The 27379-nt window shown below is 47.3% G+C and overlaps 1 protein-coding gene across 2 annotated transcripts in view; it reads right to left on the bottom strand.

The window, feature by feature from the left end:
- Window positions 1–774: 774 nt before the first annotated feature.
- ZNF366 (zinc finger protein 366) overlaps window positions 775–27379 on the bottom strand; it is a 67025-nt gene continuing 40420 nt past the window's right edge. Inside the window, exons 2-5 of one of the 2 annotated variants that reach the window (XM_059916557.1) lie at window positions 21436–22790; window positions 18084–18275; window positions 7720–7894; window positions 775–4754 (exon numbers count right to left, since the gene is read on the bottom strand). In XM_059916557.1, coding sequence (XP_059772540.1) covers window positions 4231–4754; window positions 7720–7894; window positions 18084–18275; window positions 21436–22776 — 2232 coding nt within the window. In that variant the 5' untranslated portion in view covers window positions 22777–22790 and the 3' untranslated portion in view covers window positions 775–4230. Of the gene's footprint in view, window positions 4758–7719; window positions 7895–18083; window positions 18276–21435; window positions 22791–27379 lie in introns of both variants that reach the window. The other variant, XM_059916556.1, reaches the window with a different exon arrangement.

The following is a 27379-nucleotide window of genomic DNA, read 5'->3' on the forward strand; positions in this document are numbered from 1 at the left end:
CTGGCACAGTGCTTGGCAAATAACAGCATATAACATTTAAAAGGGAAGCTTCCTGGGAAATGGACAGCTTCCCATGCCGACAGAGCTTTGCGAGTGCTCTGTTGAAGAGAGAGAGCTGAGCGTTCAGTTTTCTGGCCAATTCACTGATGGTAATAATGATGGCTACGTCTTACAAGGCGTACACTGTGAGCCCGGCACAGGAGTGTCTTCATATACTAACTCATTTAACCCACAAAACAATCTGGTGAGAAGGTGCTGTGCCAGGCCCCATTTTACAGATGAGGAGACTGAGGCACAGAGAGATGCTCACAAACTGGTCTCAGGTCCCAAAGACTGGAAGTGAGAGAGCTGGGCTTTGAATCCAGGAACCTGGCACCAGAATCTGTGCTCTTGCCCACGAGAACATATATTGTACAAAGAACTTGACGCAGAATAAAGTAATCCTGCCTCTAACCTCCCACTTCTCCATGACACCCTTCCAGAACTAATTTTTCTGAATAGGAGAGAAGAGCATGAGGAAGATGTCACCTGCCTGCTGATGAGCTGAAGTTCATTAATCCTTTTTGAAGCCTTGAGGGAGGGAGACATCACCCGTGTCTCCCTGGGGCCAAGACGCCCACCAGTAGGAAGTGCTCTGGCAGAGCGTCTGAGGGCAGGAGTAAGACGTTGACAGTAGCAGCTTTCTTGCAAAATTTCAGGTATTCACAAATAATTAACTCAGTTTTTTCAACACGTCTTTATTTGCTTAAATTAACAAAATATAGGTTACATGCTATTTTCAGGTAAACTGCTTTTTCACTGAATCAGAAAGCAATATTCACAACTTGGGTTGCTACACACTTCGAGTTTTATTTTTAAATAGCAAGCCAGAATTCTGTACAAAATCAACATTTGGTGTAATGTTGTCCAAATATGTGAAGGATTTTAAATGTTAGCTCTGTTACATTTTGTTCCAGCAAAGCAGACAAAGATCATAATTCAAAACACGATGTTAATATTTTATTAAACGCCCTCAGGGCTTAATAAATACAGTATGCACATTGGGCTGTCTCATGTAACTACTCATATACAAATATACCAGTTACCCTTCTGGGGTCATGGAAAGTCAGCCTCAGTCTCATGGCCAGTGGGGAGTCAAATTTTTAAAAAGAGAGAACGAGTTGAAAGGCAACAAGAGGGGGTAATCATAGGCTGGAATAAAAAGGATAACAGAAAAATATGCCAGTTGGCTGGGTCAGTTGGTTGGTTCAAAGACAGTGGTCAAAAGCCTGGAAAGCATTTGGTAGTGACCTATTTTCAGAGTGTCACAATGTGATGGATTTCATGCTATCTTGGTCCTGGGATTGCTGATGACCTTGGATGGTTTCATCCCTTAATTCTCTTGAGGATGGCCTCATGGCTTCTCTTTCAGACTTGCATTCTGGTTAATTAGCTCTAGGCAAGGTTGGCCAACCCTTCCCTTAGCTCTGCACTTAATGCACAGGGTGCCCATATAATTTATCACCCAAACTGGAACACTTTTGAGAGTTAAGGTGACACTCTTAGTAACTACCTGGGGACAACAGGTATAAACCCAGGTTGTCCCAGGCCAACCAGGATGTTGGTCACATACAAAACCAAGGTTTTAGCCTTGGTTCTCAGAAGGTCAATGCATATGAACCAGTGGGTTATATCTAATGAAGTCTCTCACATCCAGAGTCAAGAATGAAAAACAGGTTTTAGAATACATTCCATAACAATTTTTTATGACTTTTCCTAGACCCTTTTCTCTTCCTCCAAATGAAATTTTACTTGGAAGGCTAACATAAAACAGATGGAATTTGAGCAGCTCTGAGTGAAGTGGGGATGTGGGTTGAGAATTTTCCCTCCCCTAGCAGCTCTAGAAGGGCCTAAGAGGGGCCTCTTGCTTCTCAGCACACAATGTGGAAACCAGCATTCTAGACCATACTCTTTCCATCTCAACATTAACTTGTTCCTCAAACACTCCCACATGATTCGCTTTGGGTGGAAAAGTCTACAGCTTGCTACTCTAGATTTTCTAGTTCCTATTCCAGCTCAGCACACCCAGAACAAACTGGAAATCTGCAGCCTTTGTAGCAGGTCCTCAACACCTTGCTGCTGAAACAATGAATATGTAACAGGACCCTAGGAGGAGGCCTCACAGGACACTCTGCCAGCCCCAGAGTGATGTCATCAGAGGCACTGATGAACTGTATTAATAATAATGGGTGGAAGGCAAACTGCCCCTATGAAGATCTGGATGGGTTCTTGGCCCAGAGTCGTGCTGGTAACCGCAGAAAACCACACTCTTCCCTTCACCATCCCCTCTGCAGGTGCTCTGACCTTGGGGCACAGATGGCAGTAGCCAACCCAAGCAGCTTTGGCACGTTGTAGTGGTGGTGAGGCTGGACGAAGGAGCCTTAAGCAAGGCAGCGGGAGGAACGCATCAGGGATTGACAAAGCGCACGTGTGACTGATGAGAACTAGATGAGGCTGACGGCGAAGCACCTTGGCCAAGAGAAAAAGCCAGCATCCCACAGGCAGAGATGGGCCGGGTCGTCTAAAGAAATGTACTGGTAACTTTGGGAGGAGAAGAAGCAAATAATAAACAGTACCTAGCTCTACAAATACGAGTTGAAACTACCAAGGGACAGTTTTTACATAAACACAGACACAGTACCAGAGGGTCACTGCTTATGGTCAGTCACACATATGTGACATCCTGTCAGCACTGCTTTATTTGTCAGATGCCGCTGCCTAAGGGAAGCCTACCTGCGGGGCTCGACCCACCCTTTACAGTCACTACCACTCACTGGACTCGTGATTCACGCATCTAGGAAGAAATAATTAGTCACTATAGGCTGGCTATGTATTTTTAAACATTAAGTGACCATAAGCATCACAGGCATCATTTCTAGTACAAAAAGTGTGTGTTTATACAGTGTGTGTGTGTGTGTGTGTGTGTGTGCGTTTCCTCTCGTGAGGCTCTTACAGAACATGTAAGAAGGCCTAAGTCAGCAGTATGATTTCAAGGTCTCCTGCTTTCTATCTTAATGAGTCTAAAGCCAGAAGCTGAAATATTTATGGAGTCCCTGGGAGGGGGTCTTGGGAGCCACTATTTTAGCCTAGTCAATCTTTCTCAACCCTGGCTGCACATAAGAATCATCTGGGGTAACTTGGAAAATAACCGGTGCTAGAGCTCCACTCTAGACCAATTAAATCGGTCAGGCCCCAGCATTGGCATGTTTTAAAAGGCTCCCTGAGATGATTCTAATGTTCAGGTAGCATTGAGAATACAGTCCAGAAACTCCTTTACTAGTGATTAGCTGATGGTTATTCTAATACTCTAAATAAGTTAGAGCTTAAATTTCAGGGAGAATTCCTCCCCCTCACCCCCAGCTCCAGCACTGAGGAGAAATCCACTGCTCATGGGGTGACAACTCTTCCTGCAGCTGCTTTATGGGGCATGAAGCCTCGAGCAAGGTCTCCAGGAGGGAGCTCTGCTCAGGACACGGGGTTAGCCTGCAGACGCTGAGCACCGTCGGACCATCTAAAAATATGCTCCAAACGCCACATCTGATGAACGTAGCAGAAGCCAAACGAGGCAGACCCAGGCAGGAATCTAAGTATTGCTGGGTTTTCCTTAGTCAAAATTCTTCTTATTCTCTTGAAATGTTATCTTACATCTGCAGCAACTACTTGAGAACATCCTCTTCAATAACTCACCCTCCTGTGTCCTTTCTGGCATTTTTTGATTATTTAATGAAGCAAATTTTAAAATATATACAACTACTAATATTTTCATCTATCTGGAAAAATATTATACCTTTTACACATTCAACTAAAGAGTCATTAATAAGGTAACATGTCAAGCACCATATTTTTGCAACTAGAAAGAAATTTACCGTATTAGTCAATGGAAAATATAATTTCTAAAAGCACCTCAGCATCAGCTTACAGTTAGATGTCTAGAAGAATATGTACAGTTTATTACACTGGAGATCCATGAAATAACATTGAAGAAGACCTTGCATGTGTGTTAAAAATCAAGGGCCCAATGCATGACCTGAGAAGCATTTACATGACTGAGGACGCCCCTGCTCATTTAGTCTGAGCCATTTGTAAAGATTCGTGCCCTTCTCTGGTCTCCAGCAAATGAGAGCTCATGCGGAAAGCTGTACTTGCACAGCCTAGTGCTTATTTTCCAAGTGTAATTTTTCAACCGTCCACTTAGATCCCTAAAAGCACTGCTTGTTTTTCCATTTTCCTCTCCAGTAATTCTTTTAAACTCTCATCTCTGTGCTTGAAGTACAAGTAATCAGAAAAGGAGGGGCCCCGCCGAGCGCTCTGCAGGGCCCGGAGGCCGGGACACTCGTCTCTGCGGGCAAACTCTCTCTCCCGGCCGCCCTCGGGCCCGGGGCTGTCCCGGCTCTTCGGCTGGAGGTCCCCTGGCGGCGCGTCCCCCTCCGCCTGCGCGTCCGCCCTGGGGCCCGTTTCGGGCTTGGCGGACAGGTCCTGGGGCGCGCAGAGCGGCGGGCGGCGGTGGCCGAGGCCCGGGCTGTCCCGCTCCACGTCGTAGCAGTTGTCGTCGTCCTCCTCCTCGTGGCAGGAGCTGCCCCTGGCGCTCTCCCCGTCCGACTGGAAGGCCGGCCCCTTGGCGCGGCGCTTCTGGGACAGGTCGAAGGGCTCCTCCTGCTCCAGGCTCCTCAGGCCCCCCGCCGTCTGCGCCAGGGCAATTCTCCCCCTTCCAAAACCTGCTGGAGCAAAGGCACGTTCAGGCCCCGGGAAGCGTTCAGGTCGCTGGGTGGAACCCAGGGCCGGTTAGTGTAGCTTGCTTTTGCATTTTAGAAATAGATAAATCCCCAGGAAGGCTGTAGAGAGATGGGCCTTGTCACAGATGGAGTCTACATCGGTAGGACTCCTTTCAGGGGAATTTGGCAACATGCAAGAAAAGCTTTAAAAATAAGCACACCTTTGACTTAGCAGTTACACTACTGAGAATTTAAACTATGAAAATTGTCTGGCAGATGCACAAAATGTATATGTAAGGATGCTCATCACCACGCTTTTAATAGTGAGACTGTGAAAACAATGATCAATTTAACGATAGAGGTTTGTTTAAATAAATAATAGTACCTCCATACAATGAAGGTATTATGTGTGTTGAAGGTGCTTCTATGTGTAGAAGATGTAGAGACCTATTACTGACCATAAAAGGTATTCTCTATATACTTTAAGTAAAAGAAATATATATTTATCATATATATTATTTATCATATATATTAATAGTGTAGATTCTATTTTATATATCAAAAAATATCTGGAAGGACATATGCCAAAAATCTCAAAAATGATTAACTATGAGGTGATTTTTACATTTCCCTTTTCACTTCAAATATATTTCTTTTTATTTTAACAGTGAGCACATATTGTACCATAAGAAAAAAAATAAAACAATAATAAAGATATTTTCATCTTGAAAAACCCCCCAGATATTCCATTTGGGACCAAGGGGGCCACCCCATAACTGGGCCCCCTAAGCATAGACAGAGTAGGGAGGGCGCAGGAAGGTCCTCTGAGGAGCTCAAAAGCCCTTGTGTCCCACCACAAGGGTCCTTGCTGTTGGGCACAGTGATGTAAGAGGGTCTCATTCTTAGTCTCAGTTTGAAGGCCCTTGTAGGGATGGACTTTTCCGCGGCCAACAGGCATGTGGTAGGTCTCCACCTGATTTGATCTTGGAGCTGTCTGCCCATGGTAAGCCAGCAGCCAGGCCCTGAGGACCAGGCGGGGAGGACTGAAGAGAGGGATAGGAGGGAGGGGGCTGGGGTGCGGCCAGACCCTGCTGCACAGGCGGAAGCAGGCTTCTGGGGTGGGGATGCACAAAGAAAGCCGATGTCCAGTGCTGCCTGCTTTATGGTGGGGTCAGGCGGTGAAGCTGTCTGTAGCTTTAATCTTGTCAGGGGCACAGGGAGGATCTTTTTAATCTGGGTCTTGATTTTTGAGCCATTTCAAAACCTAGAGTGGAGAAATGCTAACACCTTTTGTAGTTGAAAACATTAAAATTGCTGAAAGTCTGTTAAAAACTTTCAAAGCAACTCTCTGATATACGGTGATGCTCTTGATTTTTCCAGAAGGATGATGGTCTTTAGGTGCCTGTTAGGATATGAGTATCCATATGGGGTAAGTCCTGGTGACCAAGTCAGGCTTTCAGATGGAGGACTGTCTCCTCATCACCTTCTATGTCTCTAGCCCTGGTGACTGAGCATACTTCACCTATTCTGGAAAAATCCAGGCCTAGCTTGGGAAGTAGTTCAGGCAACTAGAGATGCAAAGAATGATTCAGAAAAAGAACATTCTCAGCGAAATAAAGTGCTTTTGTTTTTTAACCAGAATTTTTTCAGGGCTTTTGTACAAACTCCAGGCCTTGTTTTATGATGATCACAGTTTCCTCTCAACCAAGAGTCACCATAAACTCAGTGGGCGTTTGAGAAATCTGAAAGCTACAATCATTTTGTTTCATGCTGGGTGTGCACGCGTGCATCCTATTCATGAATACGGGTGCCTAGTCGACCACCTCTTTTGTAAAGGGGTGGGAGAAGCAGCAAACATGAACAAACCACCCATGTTTTTACCCAGTGCAGTAAGCACTGGCTTGAGCCAGAAATTCTTGAGTTAGAATCTCAGTTCTGCCTTCAGACTTGCTGTTTGACCTTGAGCAGTTTATGTAACACCTCTTGGCCTTGGTCTCCATTTACATAAAATGAGAATAACACAGTCTACTTTGTGGAACATTGGGGATGAGCAATAATATCTAAGTGCATCACCCTGTGCTTGGATCATATGTGAATCAGAACATGTCAGCCAGTTAACATGATATTGTAAGTTACATATATGTGTGTCTTCTCTCCCCACACACAGAGCTCCCAGAGGACGAATGAAGATGGTCTCATTCCCCTGGTATCTGCCATGGCATATAGCACACTGCATTGGACAGAGAGCATTTACTGCCCATTTATTGAAGGACAACCTACGAACCCAGTACATGTGGAACATAAACTCTTCACTGCTAAGGAAGCGACCGAGAAGATGAAGGAGGCAGAAACTTTCATCAGTTCAGTTAGGACTCAGCTAGGGAGACTCAGTGCTCTGCCTATGGGCCAATCAGCCCTACCAAGCAGGAAAACTGTCCTTGCGAGTTTCTGGTTGTGAACAGATAGACGAGACCTAGCCTGCTACAAACACACTTCTGCTGACAGCAGAACTTGCAGACCTGCCCCTTAACAGCAGTGTGATAAAGAGGATACAATAAGGCTTTAGAGTCAGAAAGGTCTGTGTTCAAATTCTCGGTCTGCTACTTTTCAGTTGAGCAAGTTAATATTTCAAAGCCTCATAACAGAAGTTCCTCCAGCCTGGAGTTACTATAAAGATTCACAGAGACCAAGCACCTGCTGCAGGGTCTGGAACAAAGAACTAACAGTGGTAACGACTGGCATCATTATGATATTCTAATCTACTCCCTAAAATTCACTTTTACTTACTACCTTCAGATATCAGCTTTACGTTTGTTACAGTAACTCTGCCAACCTCCTCCTGCTACTCTGCTGTGGGCTTGAAAATTATGCTCCCTTTTATGACGGTAAGAATAACCCCCCAAAGTAAAGCTCCCTAAAGACAAGTTCAGCTCCCATTTGTTACTCACGGGCCTGGAAGGGTGATTACCTTGAGAATGGAGGCCCCGCTCCATGACCCCATGCTTCACTTTCATGTGGCGTGTCAGGTTCCCCTTCAGGGTGAACTTGCTGGGGCAGTAGAGGCACTTGAAGGGTTTGCTGTCAGAGTGCAGGTGCATGTGGCCCATTAGGTTGTGCATCCGGTTGAATTCCTTCCCGCATAGCTGTGAAGACAGTGATGAAGAGAACACAGGTTACTCAAAGGCGGGGACCCTGCCCAGGTGACCACACCCAGGCCTGTGTGAGGATGGATGTGTTGCTACTTTGTTTGGATCTTGGCATTTTTAAGTTGCTTCCAAAGAAACTGTCCCCATGGAAGTCAAAGAGGGGCTGGATTGAGCCCAGGCTCAGAGGTGGAACAGGTAGGGATGGATTCATGAGATTTTATTCCTGTTGTATTGGGATTTTTAAACTCAAGGTAAAAATTGCAAAGCTATTAAAGCTTCTTTTGAACGCAACCTTTTGGAAAGGAGAAAAGCTGCTCTGAAAGCAATTGCTCAAAGTGTGCTTCACTTGAATGATAAGGATACGATGACTTGTTTAATATTTATGGAGCGTTTACAATATGGAAGGCACTGTCCCAAGTCTGCCATGGAATATCTCATTTAACCCACATCAGTCCTATGAGATGGGTGCTGTTCTCATCCCTATTTTACAGATGGACAAACTGAGGGATTAAGAGTAAAGACTGGCCAAGGTGCACAGCTGGAGCTGGGATAATAAACTCAGGTCCTCAGACACCAGAGGCCACACCGTCAATCACCACATCCTACTGTGTCCCCCCAGTACAACTCTTCTGTTAGACTATCTCAGGCAATGCTTTTCTAATTTTTAAATTTGCTAACTTTGGGGATGGCTTTCAGAGTTAAAAGGAAGGAGTGTGTCTTTTCTCTGGGTAGAGATCTGAAGTACTGAAAATATCATCCTAGGTATACAAAAAGCAAACATATTTTATTCACTTTTTTAAAATTTCTATTTCCATCAAATTGCAAATACATGAAGGACCACAGCAGTGGTTCTCCAGCTCCTTTGGGAAGAACAGAACTGCCTTTCCAAAGGCAATGTGTGCAGATGCAGATGGTGTAAGACAGAAGCAGTTGTTCTGGGGTGCTTTCCTTTCTTTTCTTGTCCCCAAGCTTCAGCAGAGCAGGGTTTGGAAACTCCAGCCCTTCCTTGACTGTGCTGTGAGGAATGCAAAGGAGGGTTCTGTGTCTGTGCTGGGACCAGAGCATTACGGGAGGCACATTCTCCTTCCCTTTTCCCTTCCCACCCTCAGAGGCCCATGTCATGAGGGTAGTGATATGAAGCAAGAGGTGCCCAGAGAGAGCATGCGGGGTACGGCATCCTCCGAAGCTGACACCGGTCTCCTTTCTCACCAAGAGATGTTTTCAGGGCCATCGTGGAGGTTCTGGGTTGAACTTTTATTAATGAAGACAGTGTTTTCTTCAGGTGGCTATGGAGGTGAGAGCTGAGCTGAACTTGGAAGAATGGGTACACCTAACAACTGTGACCTTGGGAGATTAGCCTAAAAGAATGCGGGGCAGTAAGAGGAAGCCATCCTGGGATTACAGATTTGTCACAGATAATCCATGCATGGATAATAAACGGCTGGTTCTGTATTTTTAAATGATTCCTATTTGGGGGTTTTACGTACTTTTTCCCTTTTTACTTCCTTACTAGCGAGAATGAACTCAGCATACTGGTACCCCACACTGAGTATTCAGAGCACCCCTCACCACATTCATTTGGAAAAGGTGACCCAAGAGGGGAAAAGGTGAGAGAGTGGGTCTAATTTAGGGGAAAGTATGGATACTTGCTTTCTCTTTATTCTCAACCGAGACAATTTATAAAGATATATCAGCCTGTGGCTCAGTTTTGCCCATGTGTGAGAGTTCTGGTGGAGTGCTCTTCATTAGCTTAGTTTATCCAGTTCTCCATCCTGGCTAAGAAAAAAAAAATTTGTATCTAGAGCTTCTACATTAGGTATTTCCAGTCATGGGTCATTCCGGAAAAGATAGATCTCATTTGGTTTCATGGGACAGTTCTGATTACTCGGAGCAATGCTGCTGCTGGACTTGCTGAGCTGAACAGTCCTTCATTAGACTGCAGCATCCCTGAAGGCTCTGCCTGCCTTTCGGCTACAGTCCCTGCCTAGCACCAGGCTTGACACATGATAGTTCCTTAGTAAGTCTCTGTGGAGTGAGTGAAGGGGTGAGGCACATCGCAGCAGAAGATCTGAAAACAGCAAAAGCCACGGGTAGTTAAGCACAAGACATGTAGGTGGAGGGGAGATAGAGGTTGGAAGGTCAATTAGGCCACTGCACTAGTCCAAGCCTGGATGGGTCTCATGGTCCTATAGGCCAGACGGAGAGAACTGAAGGAAGAAATGGGTGCCTTCTTCCTTCAGTGACTTCCGTGGAGGGTGATATTCCACTTTTAGCTATTCATCTGTGGTTGCTGAGGTATTAGAAGCTGGATTGGGCTGAAAGGGTTTTATAAAGGAGATGAAATTTTAGCCTAACCTTGAAGAATATGTGGAGTGCCTTTTGTTTTTGTTTTGACACAAGAATAAAGTCTCCTCATTAAATATTTTCAGACACTTCAATCAACCTTAAACTACAGGCACAGTAACTATGACTATTGTGATAATCATCCACTGCTTGCTTGTTGCTGCTGCAACTGCTGTAACTTTGGGGTTAGAGCAGATCCTGTAATTCACCTGCCTGAGGTCGCAGCTCCCGTCCCCCGTCACCCTACCTCCACCCAACACACATGTGCACACATAAAGAGGGCTACTGCTGGGTACTTTCCAGATTCTTCCTCAGCCTCAGAAAAGCAACCTTTTATGATCATCATAGCTGAGTGTGTGTTTTCTACTCTAATGCTTTTCTGGATCAATTCATTCAGTACTGAACTTCCTGGGACATTTTAGTGGTATATGGAGACATTAGGATGTTTTATCATTTTAATAAATGATGTTGTCTCCTGAAGTCAAGGCCTACAGCCTCAGGGAAGAAGATCCACTGTGGAACATGGCTGGTCAGCTATATTATCTGATGTGTGATTGGTAAAGAAGACTAATTTTGTTGCTGTTGATAAAATTTAATTTTTATATACCAGAGTTACCCTTCATGGTTTATGATAGCCTACCGATAGCCAATGGAGAGCTTTCCCAGGGCTAAGCAATAATGTGTCAACCCTGAAAGATGTTTAGGGCACTAAAAGGTATCCTAGGTAGTATTCAGAAACATAAGAACTACCTTCCTCTTCTCTAAGGCCAACCCCAGTATCAAGCACAGGGCTACACACATAGTAACACTTAATGAATATCTAATTATATGGTTAGGAAATAAACAACCAAGTCAGGAAAAATATCACTTCCTTATGCAAAAATTTCACAAAGCAGCCATCACCAACTCTCTCTCATGCCCCCTTTAAAGCTATACACATTAGTTTGCAAACCAAAATCCTCAGTGGCAGAAGGATAGAAACAATTAACTCAGGACCTGAAGTACTTGGACATCACTCACATCTCAGCGGTTGGTACCCTTAGCTTCTTCCTCTCAGCCTCTGACCCTTCCACAAAGCCCTTTGGTCCTTATCCAGAACACCTGGCCTCTTCATCCTTCTCAGAGGATTGTCCTCACATAACTATACACAAATGTATGGATATATTTTGTGTCTGTGAAATTTGGAGAGGTCTCTCAGTCACCATCAGTGAAGAGGGGCCACAGAAGGAGGACTGGGACAATTAAAGATGGCACCCTCAGGTGGGGTTTGAGTGTGAGCACTAAGCAGAATCCTTGTAGTAGAGGAGAGGAGTAGACGGGAAGGAAGAAAAGTTGGGAGGGAGCATCAAAACTCTAGTTTCTTCTCCTGGGAAAAGCAGTCATCTACAAGGCCCCCTTTAATCATGAGACATGCGGCTAAGAGCTTGCCCAAGTCAAGACTTGCTGAATCACCTGCTGCCAAGGTCTGTGGAGATTAAAGGCAGGGTGGGTATTGGTACAGGAAGCTGCTGGAGTGATAAGGAGTCAGATTTCATCTTGCAGGTGGTCATCTCAACCAGTCCAGCCTGTTTGAACTCTCAGTTGCTCTAATGAGCAGTATTAGTGTGCTTCTGACATTAAATACCAGTTTTTCCACCAATACCCACTTTTATACCTACTTTTAAAGAGAGAGGTGGAAGTCTGTTGCTTACTTCCCTGGTGGCACAGTGGTTAAGAATATACCTGCCGGGCTTCCCTGGTGGCACAGTGGTTGAGAATCTGCCTGCCAATGCAGGGGACAGGGTTCGAGCCCTGGTCTGGGAAGATCCCACATGCTGCAGAGCAACTAGGCCCGTGAGCCACAACTACTGAGCCTGCGCGTTTGGAGCCTGTGCCCCGCAACAAGAGAGGCCGCGACAGTGAAAGGCCCGCGCACCGCGATTAAGAGTGGCCCCCGCTTGCCACAACTAGAGAAAGCCCTCGCATAGAAACGAAGACCCAACACAGCCAAAAAAAAATTTTTAAATAAATAAATAAATAAGTCAGGAGCTCAAAAAAAAAAAAGAGTTAAGATCTCTAATATGTAATAAGGTCATAAGATAGGCAAATTAAATATATTTTAAAAAAAAAGATTATACCTGCCAATGCAGGGGACATGGGATCGAGCCCTGGTCTGGGAAGATCCCACATGCCGCGGAGCAACTAAGCCCGTGTGCCACAACTGCTGAGCTGTGCTCTAGAGCTCACGAGCCACAACTACTGAGCCCGTGCGCCACAACTACTGAAGCCCCTGCGCCTAGAGCCTGTGCTCTGCAACAAGAGAAGCCACCGCAATGAGAAGTCCACGCACTGCAACGAAGAGTAGCCCCTGCTCGCCGCAACTAAAGAAAGCCCACACACAGCAACGAAGACCCAACGCAGCCAAAAATAAATACATAAATAGAGAGAGAGAGATGGACCTCAAAATGTAATAGAAAATTGGAACAAATGTTTTGGACTGTCCTTTAAAAATGGGTTGCATGGATCATTAGGCTTTGAGATGGCAGAGCAGAGAGGCAGTGGGGAGACCCCAGAAGGATACAGAACTTGCTCCATTTTCTCTTCTGTAAAATGTTGATGATAATCTTAGTTTCCCATGAAGGTTTTTTTTTTTAATAAATTTATTTATTTTATTTATTTATCTTTGGCTGCGTTGGGTCTTCGTTGCTGCACGCGGGCTTTCTCTAGTTTCAGTGAGAGGGGGCTACTCTTCGTTGCGGTGCACGGGCTTCTCACTGCAGTGGCTTCTCTTGTTGCGGAGCATGGGCTCTATGCATGCGGGCTTCAGTAGTTGTGGCTCATGGGCTCTAGAGCGCAGGCTCTGTAGTTGTGGCGCATAGGCTTAGTTGCTCCGCAGCATGTAGGATCTTCTTGGACAGGGCTCGATCCCGTGTCCCCTGCACTGGCAGACGGATTCTTAACCACTGAGCCACCAGGGAAGCCCCTCCTATGAAGGTTTTTGATTCAGGTAAAGGGATTGGCAAATAGTAAGAGCTCAATAAATATTAGCTCTTATTACTATCATTATCATGTACATTTTACATTCTAGAAATGGCAAGTTCTTTGTGGATAAGGGTACTGTCTTTTTAAACCAAATTATGCGGAAGGAATATTAAGGAAGGACCTCAATATTAAGGTATTCAGTAAATACCTCCCAGGTTACTTGAGGCATAAGAGAAATGGAAGCAGGTGTGGCTGACGCAGCCCTGGTAATGTGGATGGAAAGAGAAGATTCATCCTAGATTGCAGGCTTTGGGGAGCCTATTATCTGGCTCTTTGATCCTCTGTCAGCCCTTTAAACAGCTGGCAGAGGCCCTGTCCCCTTATCTTCATAGAAGCTCCTAATTCTGGCCTCCTGACGCCCCTTCCCTCCCGGGTCCAGGCAACTTCCTGTGAGTCCCAGAGACAGCACTGACAGCCAGAGTCACAGAGAAGTCTCTGTGCACAGGGGCAGAGTGATGGCAGTGGGCAACCACTGGGCTGGGGCCAGAGGCCCACAAAGCCAGAAAGAGGCACGCTACTGAGACTGCGATGCACCAGGAAGCCTGTGTTTCCCTATTCTGAGAGGAAAGGTCAAAGAGCTGCAGCCTGCAGCCTCGGAGAATGGCCTCCGCTAAACTGCCCTTCCCTTACATCCTTCTCTCTCTCTCTCTCTCTTTTAATAAGAAGGGTGTTCCTTTCCTCAAAGGGAGAGAGAGGGAGGGAGGGAGAGAGAGACTGTAAACTGTCCAAAAGGACCGTGAGAAAACAGGAAGCTTTGAAAAGTACAAGAGAAAGCAAGATGAAATCTATTTGCAGGCGGGCCCCTGGGGACATGCGGGGCATTGTTAAGCAGGCAGTTCATACAGCTATATCCTTCCTTCTGCTGAGGAGGGCTTTGCTGCCAAAAGGCTGCTATCTGGTCACTGCCTTAACCCCCTCAATGCCAGCCTGAGAACCCTGATCCCAAGCACTGGGCCCCTACAAGTCCCCACTGGGTTTCTCCCCTGATGGAGCATCCAAGAGCTGGAGGGGGGAGATGGAGCCAATTTGGCAGAGGCGGTGGGGACCCTTTTCAAGGAGACCTCATCCTTTTCTATCTGTTCTTGCCTCAGCCTTCAGCCCTCTGCTTCGGGCCAGGCTGCAGATGACCTGGTGATTCATAACATAGGCAGCTCCCGGCTTCACCCATCTCAAAGGAGAATTTGTCCCGGAAATTCTGGATGACTACTTTTCCTGGACAGGTTTCCCAAAGACAGCAGCTGGTTCTTTGCTATTATGGAGTGTGGCTGCTACGAGGATAGCATCCTAATCAACCCCTGCGTGCTTACGCAGGATCTGGGAAGCATATTTCTGAAACATGGCTTAAGTCTACAGGCACAGGTCTCTGGAGAAACTCCAGCTGGCTCCAAGAAGCAAGCAGTCCAGAAGTCGAGCCAATAGCAAAAGAACCCAGAAGGGCAGTAATTTTTTTATAAGAAAAAAAAAAAACAGAAACCTTTCCTCTCCTCGAATTTTCCATCCTATTGTTAATGCCTAATCCCGCAGTAAACGAATGTTTCTGTTTGCTGTGGACAGCTGTTTCCACTGAGCCAGGGCCAGAGAGAACCAGTTCATGTGGCCACAGCGGGAGGGATTTATGTTAGGAAGAATTTTTAGTGGTGAGAATCCCAGGAAATTAGAATCTGTTACTTAAAGACTCTCCCTTTTTTTTTTTTTTTTGGCAAGTTTTGGGGTAAAGGAGATGGAGTCAACTCTTGGAATATGGCTGGAGAAAGGTCTGCCTCTTTTTTCCAGCCATGTCAGTCACATAAATGGAATAACCCTTCCCTGTTACCGCAATACAGCTCGGGTTTAGTTGTCTGGGCCCGTTCTCCAGCATCACCGTGTAGCCAGCCATCCACTCCTCTCTGAGGGCTGTGAATTGCATGGTGATGAGCAAATGGCCCTCTATTCCTCTCCCAACTCTCAGACCCCAGGATCCCCTACCCAGGGCCAGATTTCCAAGAAGACAGCAACAACATGAGTAAGAAGCAAAGTCCACAGGACACCATCTGGAGATGGCCTATCCCACAGTGGGATCTGGAGCTAGTTTATAAATACACAGGGCCCCATTACATAATCTGTAAATTCAGACATGCTCTGAAATTCCTTTGAAATGAAGAAGGGTGATGGTATGAAGAGGACACCAAGCAGGTGGCACTTTGCAGGGAGAGGGGGACAAAGAGAGGAAGAACCTGGCAGTATGTTCTGGCACTCGCCAGGGGACAGAGGGCTCCTGATCGAGGTGATTGACACCTGTTCTTATTTCAGGAATGTCTAAGAATGGAGAGGGGCCACCTAAGTTTGACAAACATACACTTTAACATCCAGTTCTTTTTGTCCAAATGATACATACTGCCTTCTAGGCAGCCTCCGACCTCCTGTGGTCTCCTGAGAGAAACTGCTGCTCAGGAAGAAGTGACCTTTGCAGATGACCAGTCCAATTCCTGTGCCAGGCCCAACTCCCACTGGAGAGTTAAACTGTATTCTATCACAGCTGGCATTTCACGCTATAAGCCCCTCTCTTATGGGGTTTGATGGTGTGACCAGATATCTGGAGCCTTATCCACCCTCAAGGAGACGTCAGATTGAGTTTCTGAACTGTGTAGTTGACCAGCAGACACCCTTTGAACCATGTGTGGTGTGCTATCATTGGGGTGAAGGGAGGCCTGTCATCACTGGGCCCGTCATGTCTCATCATGTCCGGTCTCTATGCACTGGTACCAGAGAGAACCCTCTAAATCCTCAAGGACCACTTGGTCCAAGATCCTCCAGGCCCCTCTGAGGCCCTTGAGGTAGAGAAACAGGACTGCCTCTGTGCCCCCAAATCACACACAGCTGGCAAGCCCTTCTCCTGCATTGGCTCTGCCCTGATGTATCCCTCTGTTTCAGAGATGTTTTCTGCCTGGTTTAACCACTACTGCTGGCCCTGAATTGGTGAGGTGGAGAAGGGAGTCGGCTGGGCTGGATGGACGTGGATTTTTAGGGGACTACAAGCTATGCAATGGCTCCTGAATATTTTAACGACTTTATGTGCCCCGCCACCAGCTGATAAAAATACAGTTCATGCTCGAAGCCCAAGAGTAAACTCAACACAAGGAATGAAGAGGGGCGATGAGCCCCTGATGGCACCTCTACTGTAGGAGACAGTAAACCCCCGGCAGGCGGGAACAGCTTTGTTAAAAGTGAAGTGTTCAAGGGACTCAGTGAGGCGGAAGGGAAACCAAAGGCGTGTCTAAAGGGAGACAGAAGAGCTGGCCTGTGGAGTCCACAGGGTCCCGCAGTCAGGTCTGGCTTGACGGGTGTGTGGCCTGTGTGGTCACACGAGGCCCTGAACTCAGAAGTGTCCCGGGTTTGGTGTTACGCTCTGCTTTCATCGTCTTGAAATTCTGAATAGCATCTGAACAAGGGGGCCCCGTGTTCATTTTCCACCAGGCCCTGCGAATTATGTACACCATCCTGCATGCAGCTGCCTCCGCCTTCAGCTCAGATCACTCAAGATGGACATAAGTTGACTTTCAAACCACTGGGAACTTGAAGGAAAGGAGGGGAAACACAAGTAGGTGGCAGGAAAAGGGCTGGAGGGAGACCCCTCCCTCCCCCACCTCCGGAGAATGCCCACACAGGTCTAGGGAAGCTCTGGCTCCTGACCCCTCTCACCCCGTCCAGGAGTGGCCAGCACAGGAAAGAAGTCAGCTTCACAGGGGGTTCCTTCAAGTGGGGGGACATGCTGCTGAGGGATTAAGGCAGGAACAGCCCCTGGAAGCAGGGAACCCTACTCCAGAAACAGGGGTTGACAAAGAATATCATTTGGACCCCATCAGACACGCAGGACAGAGAGAAGGCAAATCCGTTTCAAACAGAAAGGCTCTAACGATATCTGAACGTGGTGATTTCCCTCTGCTTCCCCCTCAGCCCTCTCCTCGTGACTGAGGTGTCACTTGCCAGTACCTTCCTTGAGTTAAACTGCCCAATCCTGAGCAAGCTTCCTTCTCATCTTAGAAGTGGAGAAGAGAAACAATGTGGGGGGAGGGGAGCCAGCCTGGGAAGCCTGAGCATTTCTGCGTCATACCCGTCAGTGCCTTGGGCTTTACAAATCTCCAGCTCACACTTTACCTTAGCGCATGAAATAAAAACCCCACCAAGTTAATGTGACACAGAGATTGTAACGAAGACGCTCCATCATATTCAGTAATAAACGAGAAGCACTTCAGCTGACCTTGCACCCAGTTGTTCCTCGGCCGACGCAAGCATCTCTGAGGTCACCTGAGGGACTAGCCTTGGAATCTCTTCCATCCCCTCCGGGAGACCTGCCCCTCAAATTACAGTGCTCAGTCCAAGTGTCAGGAGGGCAGGAGCGGGGGCCGTGGGAAGGGAAGGGGACAGGGCTGGAAGCTTCTCTGACTCCTCTCTGTGTTCTACTCATTGGCTTGTAAGGGGAAGAGGGCTACACCTGACTGCTGCTTTCTAGAGCACCAGCTCTCACACCACCTTCATCCTTTAACGACCTCATTCACCAAATGGGCCTTCCACCCTCAGCGCTCCCTGTACTGGCTGTCTCCACGCCCTGTGCACTGATTCCGCCGCGAGACCCACAGGGCAGCTCCTAGGGCTCAGCTGAGCACAGCTGCGGCAGAGAGAGGCACAGAGCAGCAGACAGGCCTGGGCTTGGCCGCAGACCTACTCTGAGCCGCAGAGGTTCCTCTGATGAGACTGAGTAGAAGGTTCCCTGGAGATTCTTCCTGCGCATTTGCACAGCCCTCTGAGCCCTCCCTCTCCACGCTCCTCCCGGGCAGCCGCCCACCTTGCATTTGAAGGGCTTCACGTCCGAGTGGACGATCATGTGCGCCTTAAGGGTCTGTTTCTGCACAAAGCTCTTGTAGCACAGGTGACACTGGTAGGCGCGGATGTTGGTGTGGATCAGCACGTGTCTCTTCATGTTGGCCAGCAGCGTGAACTCCCGCCCGCAGATCCCGCACTTGTGCTCCTTCACGCCCTGGAAGGGGGCAAGAGGTGAAAGAACCGTGGTTAGCAGGTAACAGACTTTCATCAGGACAGCGGTCTTTGCTTTTCTCTCTGCCACATAAATCCACGAAGGATTTGGTGAAAGATGTTGAGTTCCAAATGGTGTGGCTGTAGCCTTGTTAAACTACTATTTTCTTGAAAAGTGTTGATTACGTAATCCTTTTTTTCTCCTAAAAACCATAAACTAGCCAGACTGTTAGAGGAAGAGAAAGCTACTGCTTTTGTTGTTCCTGCTGCTGCTGGGGTTAATTCTATGGTAACAGTTCTCAGGGATTAATAAGATTTTGGTAAGAGCACCATGGAATGAATGGTATGTGAAATGAGTCTAATCCGGCTTTCATGATAATGAAAAAACAAAGCCCCCTAAACTGATAATATCATTTCCCATATGAAAACCAATGTTCTCTTGAGTTCTCATTAATGGACTTGAAAATCCAAGAAGAACAACTCACATCCACACTGCAAAAAATTCCAACTCGATAATCGCCACTTGAGATGGTCCCCTGGGCTCCCACGGGCCACAGTGGCCTCTATGTGATTCGGCTGTGGAGCCTCCTCCAAGCCGGCTTCTGTCCGACAGAGCAATTTGGCAGAGGACAGCTTTCTGAATTAGAAAACGGGAAAGAAGAAGATTTTCTAGTTCCCTTGCTGTTTGTGAAGTGTTTTAATACTTAAGCATCAATGCCCTCAACTGAAAGCATTTCTAGGGACTCACGGCGTGAGTAGAGCATTACCTAATCCTGACTAACCAGTGCTTCTCTGAAACGGCTGTTACAAGAAATCTTGACCCAGAATGACTTTTTGGAAGGACCCAGAACCATGGTATTAAAACTAAGGTTATTACAGGTTTAGAACAAGTCATTTGGCTAACAACTGTATCTTATAAAACCCATATGGCCTGATATTCATAGTGACCTAAGGCAGGAGGGGTTCCAAGGTTCCCTCTGCCTATATTTTCATTTCTTTAATTTGGGACATGGTAAGAGAGTACCACTCCTCAGTTTAGGTGAGCCCATGGCACTAAAGGGTGAGTTTGGGTCTCTGCCCAGCTGTTTACTGGCTACATAACCTTAAATGAGTCCCGCAGCCTTTCCTGGTGAAGGCTTCCTCATCTCAAGTTGAAGTGCTGGGACATGAGACCCCGGGGGCTCTTTCTAACTGGAATACTGTCTAGTCTAGATGATTGCAGATGAGCATGGATTTATGCTAATGAAGAGATCTAAATTTTAATGTCCTCCTAAGAAGATGAATTTTTAAAATGTGTTGCATATTCAAACAGTGAGTTTAAAAGTATTAAATTAATAAAAACTATTTTCTTGATGGGTTTAAAATTTACTTCAGTATCTTTCTTCTCAAGATTGTCCCTATACTTGGTTATGATCTAGTTAGTACCTACTTATCACTGTTTTTGGAATTCTCTAAAGAGAATTCTGTGAACAAAGTAAAATTCACATGTGGGCTGGCCTAGACCTCAAGTAAATGAGAGACTGGACACAGCTTTAGGAACAAAGGGAGCTGCTGTGTCTTTAATAAGATCAATGAAATCTCAGAGAGGGGACCTGCGGAGCTGCTGGGTGAAGGGAAGGAGGGAGTAGTCTTGATAGTTGTGTTCAAGCGCTCAGGTGCTAGAGACAGAGATGCTGGGTGACTTCCCCATGGCTTGGTGTCTTCATCTGCAAATCTGGAGTAACGATACCCATAGGTAGCTCTTACAGTTGTTGAAGAGGATTAAATGAGAAGTAGAGTACCTGGCACTTAGCAAGTGCTCAGTAAATGCTACCTCTCACTGTTTCCTGACTCCTTTAATTAAAATGCATTTTGCTTCCTAATTCAAACAAGACCTATTTCAGATACCAGGCTGTTTTCTCCATTTTGAGTTCATTTTCTACCATCTTACAGAATTTTTATCTGTTCTAAAATGCATCTCTGATTCCTTTTCCACACATGTAGGAGTCCCTGAAATTAGCACATGGCCCCCCTGCTGGCTGACTCTCAGTTCAGGCTCTTTGTTGACGGCTCCTGCACTAGGCGGGCACCTCCTCTCTGGATGCATCTCAGGTGCCTTTTGCAGGGCAGCTGTTTGTGCAGAGCCCACAAGGCAGTCACGCATTTTGCCCATATTTGGTCCTAACCTATCAAATGAAACCCACAATGCCAGAGCAGAAATATTATCTTGGCTGAGCAAAGTCCTCCACTGACCTTTCAGAATGAAAGAATGTTTTAGAAACTCTGGCTTGCTAGAAGTCTCTTCTGCCAAGAAAACCACTTGAGGTCAAGGGTGTGAGAGTAGAGGTCAGTGGGGCAAACTTCCCCTCTTGGAAGCTCAAAGCAGACCCAAGTTAGCTTAGCTGGGTAAGATTTCAAGAATGCACTGGGGCCTTGTTTTAGTTCATGCTGAATGACTCCAGGGCTTTGTTTGCAAACTAGGCTGAACTTAGACACACGGGCCTATATTTCTCCTTGAAGACCTGAGGCTGGGGAAGGTAAAACCAAACCCAACAGAGAAGAATGCTCTCTCAAGCCTCCTATAATACAAACCATAGAGCACTGCCACCAACTAGGCAGCTCAATGGGGGAAGCACAGACCCCGCCAGACCCAGGCCAGGTCTGCTGCCCTCAAAGCCACCTGCAAATGAAGCAGTTGAGGCAGAAAATAAAGCAAAAGGTAGCCACAGCTTTAGCAGAAAAAGACCAAGAGAATTTTCTAGAGTCTTCTAGAAGGCTCCGATTAGTGTATCCCAGGCACAAAGCTGGTCTTGGGTAGATAGGGACTGATGCACCCTCATGCTAGCGCCCCGGATGAAGTTTCCACAAATAAAATTTTAGGGATTCTGGGAGGTGAAGAAGCAACAGCCCAAGCAGCAGCTGCTTCCTTCATCTTTCCGCACCCTCCTCTCCAAACTGCATTCTTTCTTTCTAGGACGGTCTGAGACTCCAGAAGTCGAGACGGGAAAGGGCTTGATGGCTAGTCTCCTCACTCTCCCCCATTTCAAGGTGAGGAAGAAGAACGTCTGGGCTCAGGTGAGGGACGCCTCCTGCCCAGGGTTACACGTGTCAGGGGTGGGGAGCGGCGCAGGTCTCCGGGGCCCTCAGCCCCGGACTCGCCCCTCTCCCCTGGGGCCCCGCAGTACCTTGTGCGTGAGGGAGTGCTGCTTGAGGTGGTGGGGCTGCACGAACTCCATGCCGCACTCGGAGCAGATGTAGGGCCGGATGTCCTTGTGCTTCATCATGTGGTTCTGCAGCTGACTCGGGTACTGGAAGGTCTTGTCGCATTCGGAGCAGCTGTACTGGATGGGGCCCCGGTGCGTGGTGAGGTGCCTCTTCAGCTGGGCCAGGGTGGGGAAGTCGAGGCCGCACTCCACGCAGATGTTCTCCCGCCCGCTGGCGTGCTTGGCCTCGTGGGCCTTGAGCTCGCTGGGGTAGGCGAAGCCCCGGCCGCACACGCGGCAGTTGTGCGGCTTCACCTCGCTGTGCTGCATCATGTGGCGCTTCAGGTGGCTGGTCTGGGTGAAGGCCTTGTGGCACACTTGGCATTTGTGGGGCCGCGTGCCCTGGTGGGTCAGCATGTGGGTGTGCAGGTGGCTGAGCTGCTTGAAGAGCTTCCCGCAGCGGCTGCACGCGTGCGGCTTGATGCCGCTGTGGCCCAGGATGTGGGTCACCAGGTTGTACTTGGAGGTGTAGGACTTCTCGCAGGTGGGGCACTGCCAGCGCTTCTGCGCGCCGCCCACGTCCACGTAGTAGCTGTCGTCGATCTGCACGTTCACGTCCACCCTCTCCACCTTCTGCTTGGTCTCCTCGCTCTCCCGCGGCTCGGCTTTGCGGGGCAGCAGCGGCTCCGGGGTCCGCTTGGGCAGGAAGGTGTGCCGGCTGAAGGGGAAGGGCGAGGCCGAGGGCACGAAGAAGGGGAACAGCAGGCCCGGGGGCACTTTGGGGTAATAGGGGTAGGGCGTGGGCAGGAACGGAGGGGGCGTGGGCGCGGGCCACGTGGCGCTGGGCTTCACGGGCTCCTGCTTGACGGCCTTGCCCCCCAGGTGCTCCAGGCTGCGGTAGAACTGAAAGCCCACGTTGCAAAGGTCGATCATCCGAGAGTCGTACTTGGGCCGTGGCGGCGGCGGCGGCGGCGGCAAGAGCAGGCGGAGTTCCGGGGGCCCGGGGTTCTTGCTCTCCTCCGGGTGCAGGGCAAGAGCGGCTTCTTCCGAGGGGTGGTTATAGGGCATCTTGGTGGGCATGCTCTTCCGTTTGCGAGACCCTCCTCCTTCAAAGACCCCCGGGAATCCGTCTAGGTCTCCTGGAGGAGGCTCATACCGGAACTGGGAAAACGGCCCCCGGAGAGCTTCCGGGAAGGGGTGTCTTGGAGGAGCTCTTCCTCGGGAAACCACTGGCTGCAGGCCGTGGGGGAAGGAGGGGGCCCTCTTCGCACCCAAACTGAAATGCACATCCTCGTCTTTGACCATCTTCATTTCCTTCTGCATCCTTGGCAATTTTCCTTTAAAGAGAAAGAAACTTATCGTTAAAAAAAAAAAAAAAAAAAATCCCTTTTTCCATGAAGAGTTGTGGCTAGATGTCAGTACTAATTTATGAAGAGTAATGTTTGTTTAATACCGCTCCCCATTTATCCTAAGGCTGTTTAAAATATCATATTTTCCCCCTTGCAAACCCGGTTACTAATGTGGAAAGCACTGGCCTCCTGGAGTGGGACCCTAGGGCTCCAGTGTAAATCACAGCCACAAAACCATAGCTGGGGGTGGAGGAGGGGAGGTATGAGAGTGGGCTGGATTGGGAGGAAACCCGAGACCTCATCTGGCCATTGTCCCCATCTGAGATGAGGGTACCAAGGCCCAGAGAGATGAAGCAACGTGCTTGAGTCCCACAGCTACTCAGAACAGGAGTCAGAACTGGGACACATTCTTCTGCGACTTTTCAGCCTGAGATGGAATTGCATCTGCCAAATGGCGCTTTAAATGTCTTTTAGGGTCAGTTCTTCTCTAAGTGAATTGATTTCCACTGCCTCTGCCTGTCTAGGGGCCTTTGCTGCTGGAGGATGGGGATATTGAAGGCCACACAGGAGAAGGGACTTTACTGCTTAACTCAGATCTCAGACTTTCTGAGTATCCACCCCCAGCAAAGTGTGCTGCTGGGGTATATCGAGCAGATGAGATCAATGTGATTAAGAAAAGCATATAATCCAATGTTACAGAGTCATCCTGGCAATTTATGCATTCTAATCCTCCACCTGAAGCAACTTCAGGGAAAAAAATCCAAGATCGTGCGTCTCTAAAACTGCACTTGTGTCTCTTCCTTCACGTAGGTGTCATTCAGAATAAAGCTTGGCCTTTGGTGTTGGTGACTCCTGTGGTGCCTGTCATTTCCCTGCTGAACCAGTTACTGTGTCCTGGTGACAGCATCAGGTATATCTAGGAGAGCCCGTAGGGCCAGAATCTAAACCAGGGGCCATGCTTCCTTTCACACATCTCCTTGCCAGTTTTCTATCCTCCTCACTTGGATGCAAGTGGAAAGAGCCAAGTGGCTGACTTCACATTTCCAGTGAAGGCCCTTTCTACCTAGATCCTCTGAGCTTGAATGGGATTGGTCCCCTTTGCTCAGCAGAGGCTCCCACAGAACCACTCAGCCTGGTCAGGTGTCAGGTCTGGCCTCAGGCCACTGAAGACAGGGCTGGGATAGGTTCTGGACTAACTCAGGTCTCTGGCCCCGGGAATGACTACATGCTGAGCAGTGCAGGGTGAGGGTTCCAGGGGTGAGAGGACCAGTGATTTTCTGTAGTCCCTGGTGAGGCAAATGCAGTTTTTACAAGTACCTGGATACTCCCAAATAGCATGTGTGTCTTTATGAGAGGTTTGAGAACCACAGCACAATTAGAACAGAAATGGGTCTTTTTTTGTTGGATTACCAATTCATACACAGAAATCTGACTGAGGGAAAAAATATGTGCCCTTATTATATGAATATTTGGACATTCTTTAAAACTGTTATGTGAAAGTGTTAGAGAACTAAAGCATAATGTCAATTAGTCTTTGCTTTGTGTTTCTGTGAGTGGGAAGATAGCCCGGACTTGTCTTCTTTCTGTGGGTTTGGGGCTTAGTAATTAAGAGGGGGAGTTTGACTGTCCAGCCTGTGCCCCATCCTTTTTTTCCTTCTTCCTAAAATTCTTACTGAAATGCTAGGTCTTCTATCACTGCTGCCTCAAGGACCACGTACTTGTAGGAAGGGATGAGAGCAGTACAAGAATGCAGTGTCTAGCTTTGTGAGTCCAGGAGGGGTGTGGGGACGCCATCAAAATGAGGGGAGTAGTGCAGCTGCTATGAAAGGACCAGGACAAGGACGGAGAGGACAGAGGCTCTTGGATCATTTCCTAGATCATCTCTTGCCTAATTCATCAGGTCTGGAGCCCTGGATTCACACACAGCTAACGAGGGGGTGGCCCTGGTCCACGAATTTGTTGCATCTATAAAAATAATTGGCTTTCAGACAAAGCTAATATGTCCTATTGAAATAGAGGGGAAAAAGTGGCAGCTCCTTTCTCTGGAATTTCATTTTGGCCACAGTTGGTTGTATAGGAGATCCTATTTGCAAAAAGGCTGCTCAGACTGGAGAGAAATGTTCCAGGCTGCAGTGACTAGGGCAATCCACAGCAGAGCCCATCCAAATGCAAACAGGTTTTGCTTTATTCTTATCTGGTTAAAAATGGCAATGGTTCCTACGTCATATTAGAGAGCTTGATTGGAGAATTGGTAAAGTAGACACATATCAGAACATGGGCCATAACTTATTGAGTTTTTTGTGTATTTTATTGTTAAAAAGCTATTTGAAAGTGCACGGCTAATGCTGTCTGGTACCTTTATACCATGTGCTGTATCATACCAGAAAGTTACTTACTTGGAAAGGAGTGTTATCACTAATTTTGAAACTGAAATTATTTTGGTTTGTACACATTATTATGGTCTTTGTTTAATATTTTTGTTTTTAGTTGTGACATAGTCTACTAATTCACTCATTTTAATATATTAGGAGTGACACTTCTAATATAATGTTAAGTTCAAAAGCATATTTATTGTCAGTGTTTACATTTTTATTTTGTCACCATTGACCTAGTAAAGCAAAGAAACATTGTTGAACAGAGCTGATGTGATTTTTAACATAAACGGCAGAATTATGTCTCCCAAATCCAGAGATTTTACATATGTACATTTTAATTTCCTCCCTATTTTAATATGGTAAAAATGTTTACCCAGTTTCTGACTTGTGCATATACATACCCCACCTCTAAAATAGTAGTCTGCCTGCTCTAGAATAAAATCAGTAACTCAGGAGGTTTCAGAAAGCATTGAGATATATCCATGGACATTTTCCCAGACCTGTAAAACAGCAGCCCCTTTCTGCATAAAGATCTGAAGGAGCACTCCCAATCCCTACAGAGGTCAAGGAGAACTAGGTCTGCTTCCTCCTGAACTTCTTGAGACATAAGTCAGCTGTAGCTGCCGCTAGTTATTAATATCCCTGTCTTTTGAGTCCAGGGTGCCAAGGAGAGCCCTGGGGGGTGGGTAAAAGAATTACACCCCCAAAACAAATCCATATCAGGGATGGAGAGTGTTGAAGGGAAGAGCAGGGAAAGGATGTCTTCCTCTGGAGGTCATTTATCAGTCAACTTAAAACTCTGAACGGCCTCTACAAAAATATTAACAGATTCCTAGAAAACCTGAATGTGTGCCACCCCACGCTCCCCTCTGTCTCTAAAAATAGCTCCGCAGGCATCCATGACAGATGTGGGATTCCTATGTAGGAGGCAAGAGAGTGCTGGGGGCAGCGTAGGGGGTGGGGGAACCGCAGCCCCTCCCCTGGCCAGTAATCTGTGGCTGCTCCCAGAAAACCAGCAGGTTAGAAGACCATTCCCCACCAGGATGTGCTGAAATAATGTGCAAAAATAAAGAACTGAAATTGTCAAAGTAGACAGCTATGGGAGAGTGCAAAGAGCATTGGTTTGGAGCCTGAGGATCTGGGCTTGAACGCTGGCTTTGTGTTAGCAGCTGTGGGAAAATGAGCAAATTAATTTGGAGGTTTGATTTTCTCATCCATGAAATAGGGGTTGGGATATCCCCATGGGATTGTTGGAGACTTAAAATAGAATGTGTACGTGAAAGCTTATTAACACTGGACAATGTGGTAGTACTCTTGAGTGGTAAGAAAGAATAGACACGAGAGGAGGGTTGGGGTGATGATCAGTGGATTGAAGCTGACTGACCTCATCTCTGTTTTCCAAGCTGAAGCTCTTGGTCAACAGTGACTGGTATCTGGGCCTCCTCAAAACCAAGGCTTTACCCATTTACCCCGAGCTGGTCTTATCCCAGCAGTGAATGTGAACCACACTAGAAAAGGCCAATGGGTAAAGCCAGGATGAGTTTATTTATTCAGTGTGGAGATCAACCTTCTAGTATAAGAATACTCCCCCATCCCTTCGCTATGGCTCTTTCCTCTTACGGACATATCTTCAAGCCTGCATTAGTAACAGATGACTTTGGTTACAAAAGGGATTGGGGATTGGGTGGGGACGAAGGGGACTGGGTGGTCTCATGAGCTATTTTAGTCAGTCGTTGGGAAGCTGAGGAATTGTCCCTATTTTAATATCAGAGGTCACCTTCCCAGAGACAAGAGGACCTGTTTGTCAAACCCAAAGTCTCAGACACTGGGACAGTGCTGGGTCAACACTGGCAAACCAGCTCTTGCAATGCCTGTGGGACTGTGAGGGCAGAGACTGGGTCTGTTTGATTCACTGCTGGGTTTCCAGTCCCCAGCATGATGCCTGATGCAAAGTAGATGCTCAATAAACTGCTGTGGGATGAGAGAAGGAATGAATGGTTCTTGTTTTTAAAGTCTCCATATGGAACTTTAAATGTTTAATTTTATCTTACATTATCTAGACTGCAGGTGACTTTTGGGGGACATCCCTAATCAGATCATGAGCACACTCATAAATTCTCGGGTAGTTATTGTGGGAAGAACCTGACTTACACACCTTGTGTGTGCCCTTGCTTGGCTCCGTTCCCAAGGATACCACTCTCT

This window comes from Balaenoptera ricei, chromosome 3 (genome assembly GCF_028023285.1).
Source record: "Balaenoptera ricei isolate mBalRic1 chromosome 3, mBalRic1.hap2, whole genome shotgun sequence".
In the NCBI taxonomy this organism is placed as follows: Eukaryota; Metazoa; Chordata; class Mammalia; order Artiodactyla; family Balaenopteridae; genus Balaenoptera; species Balaenoptera ricei.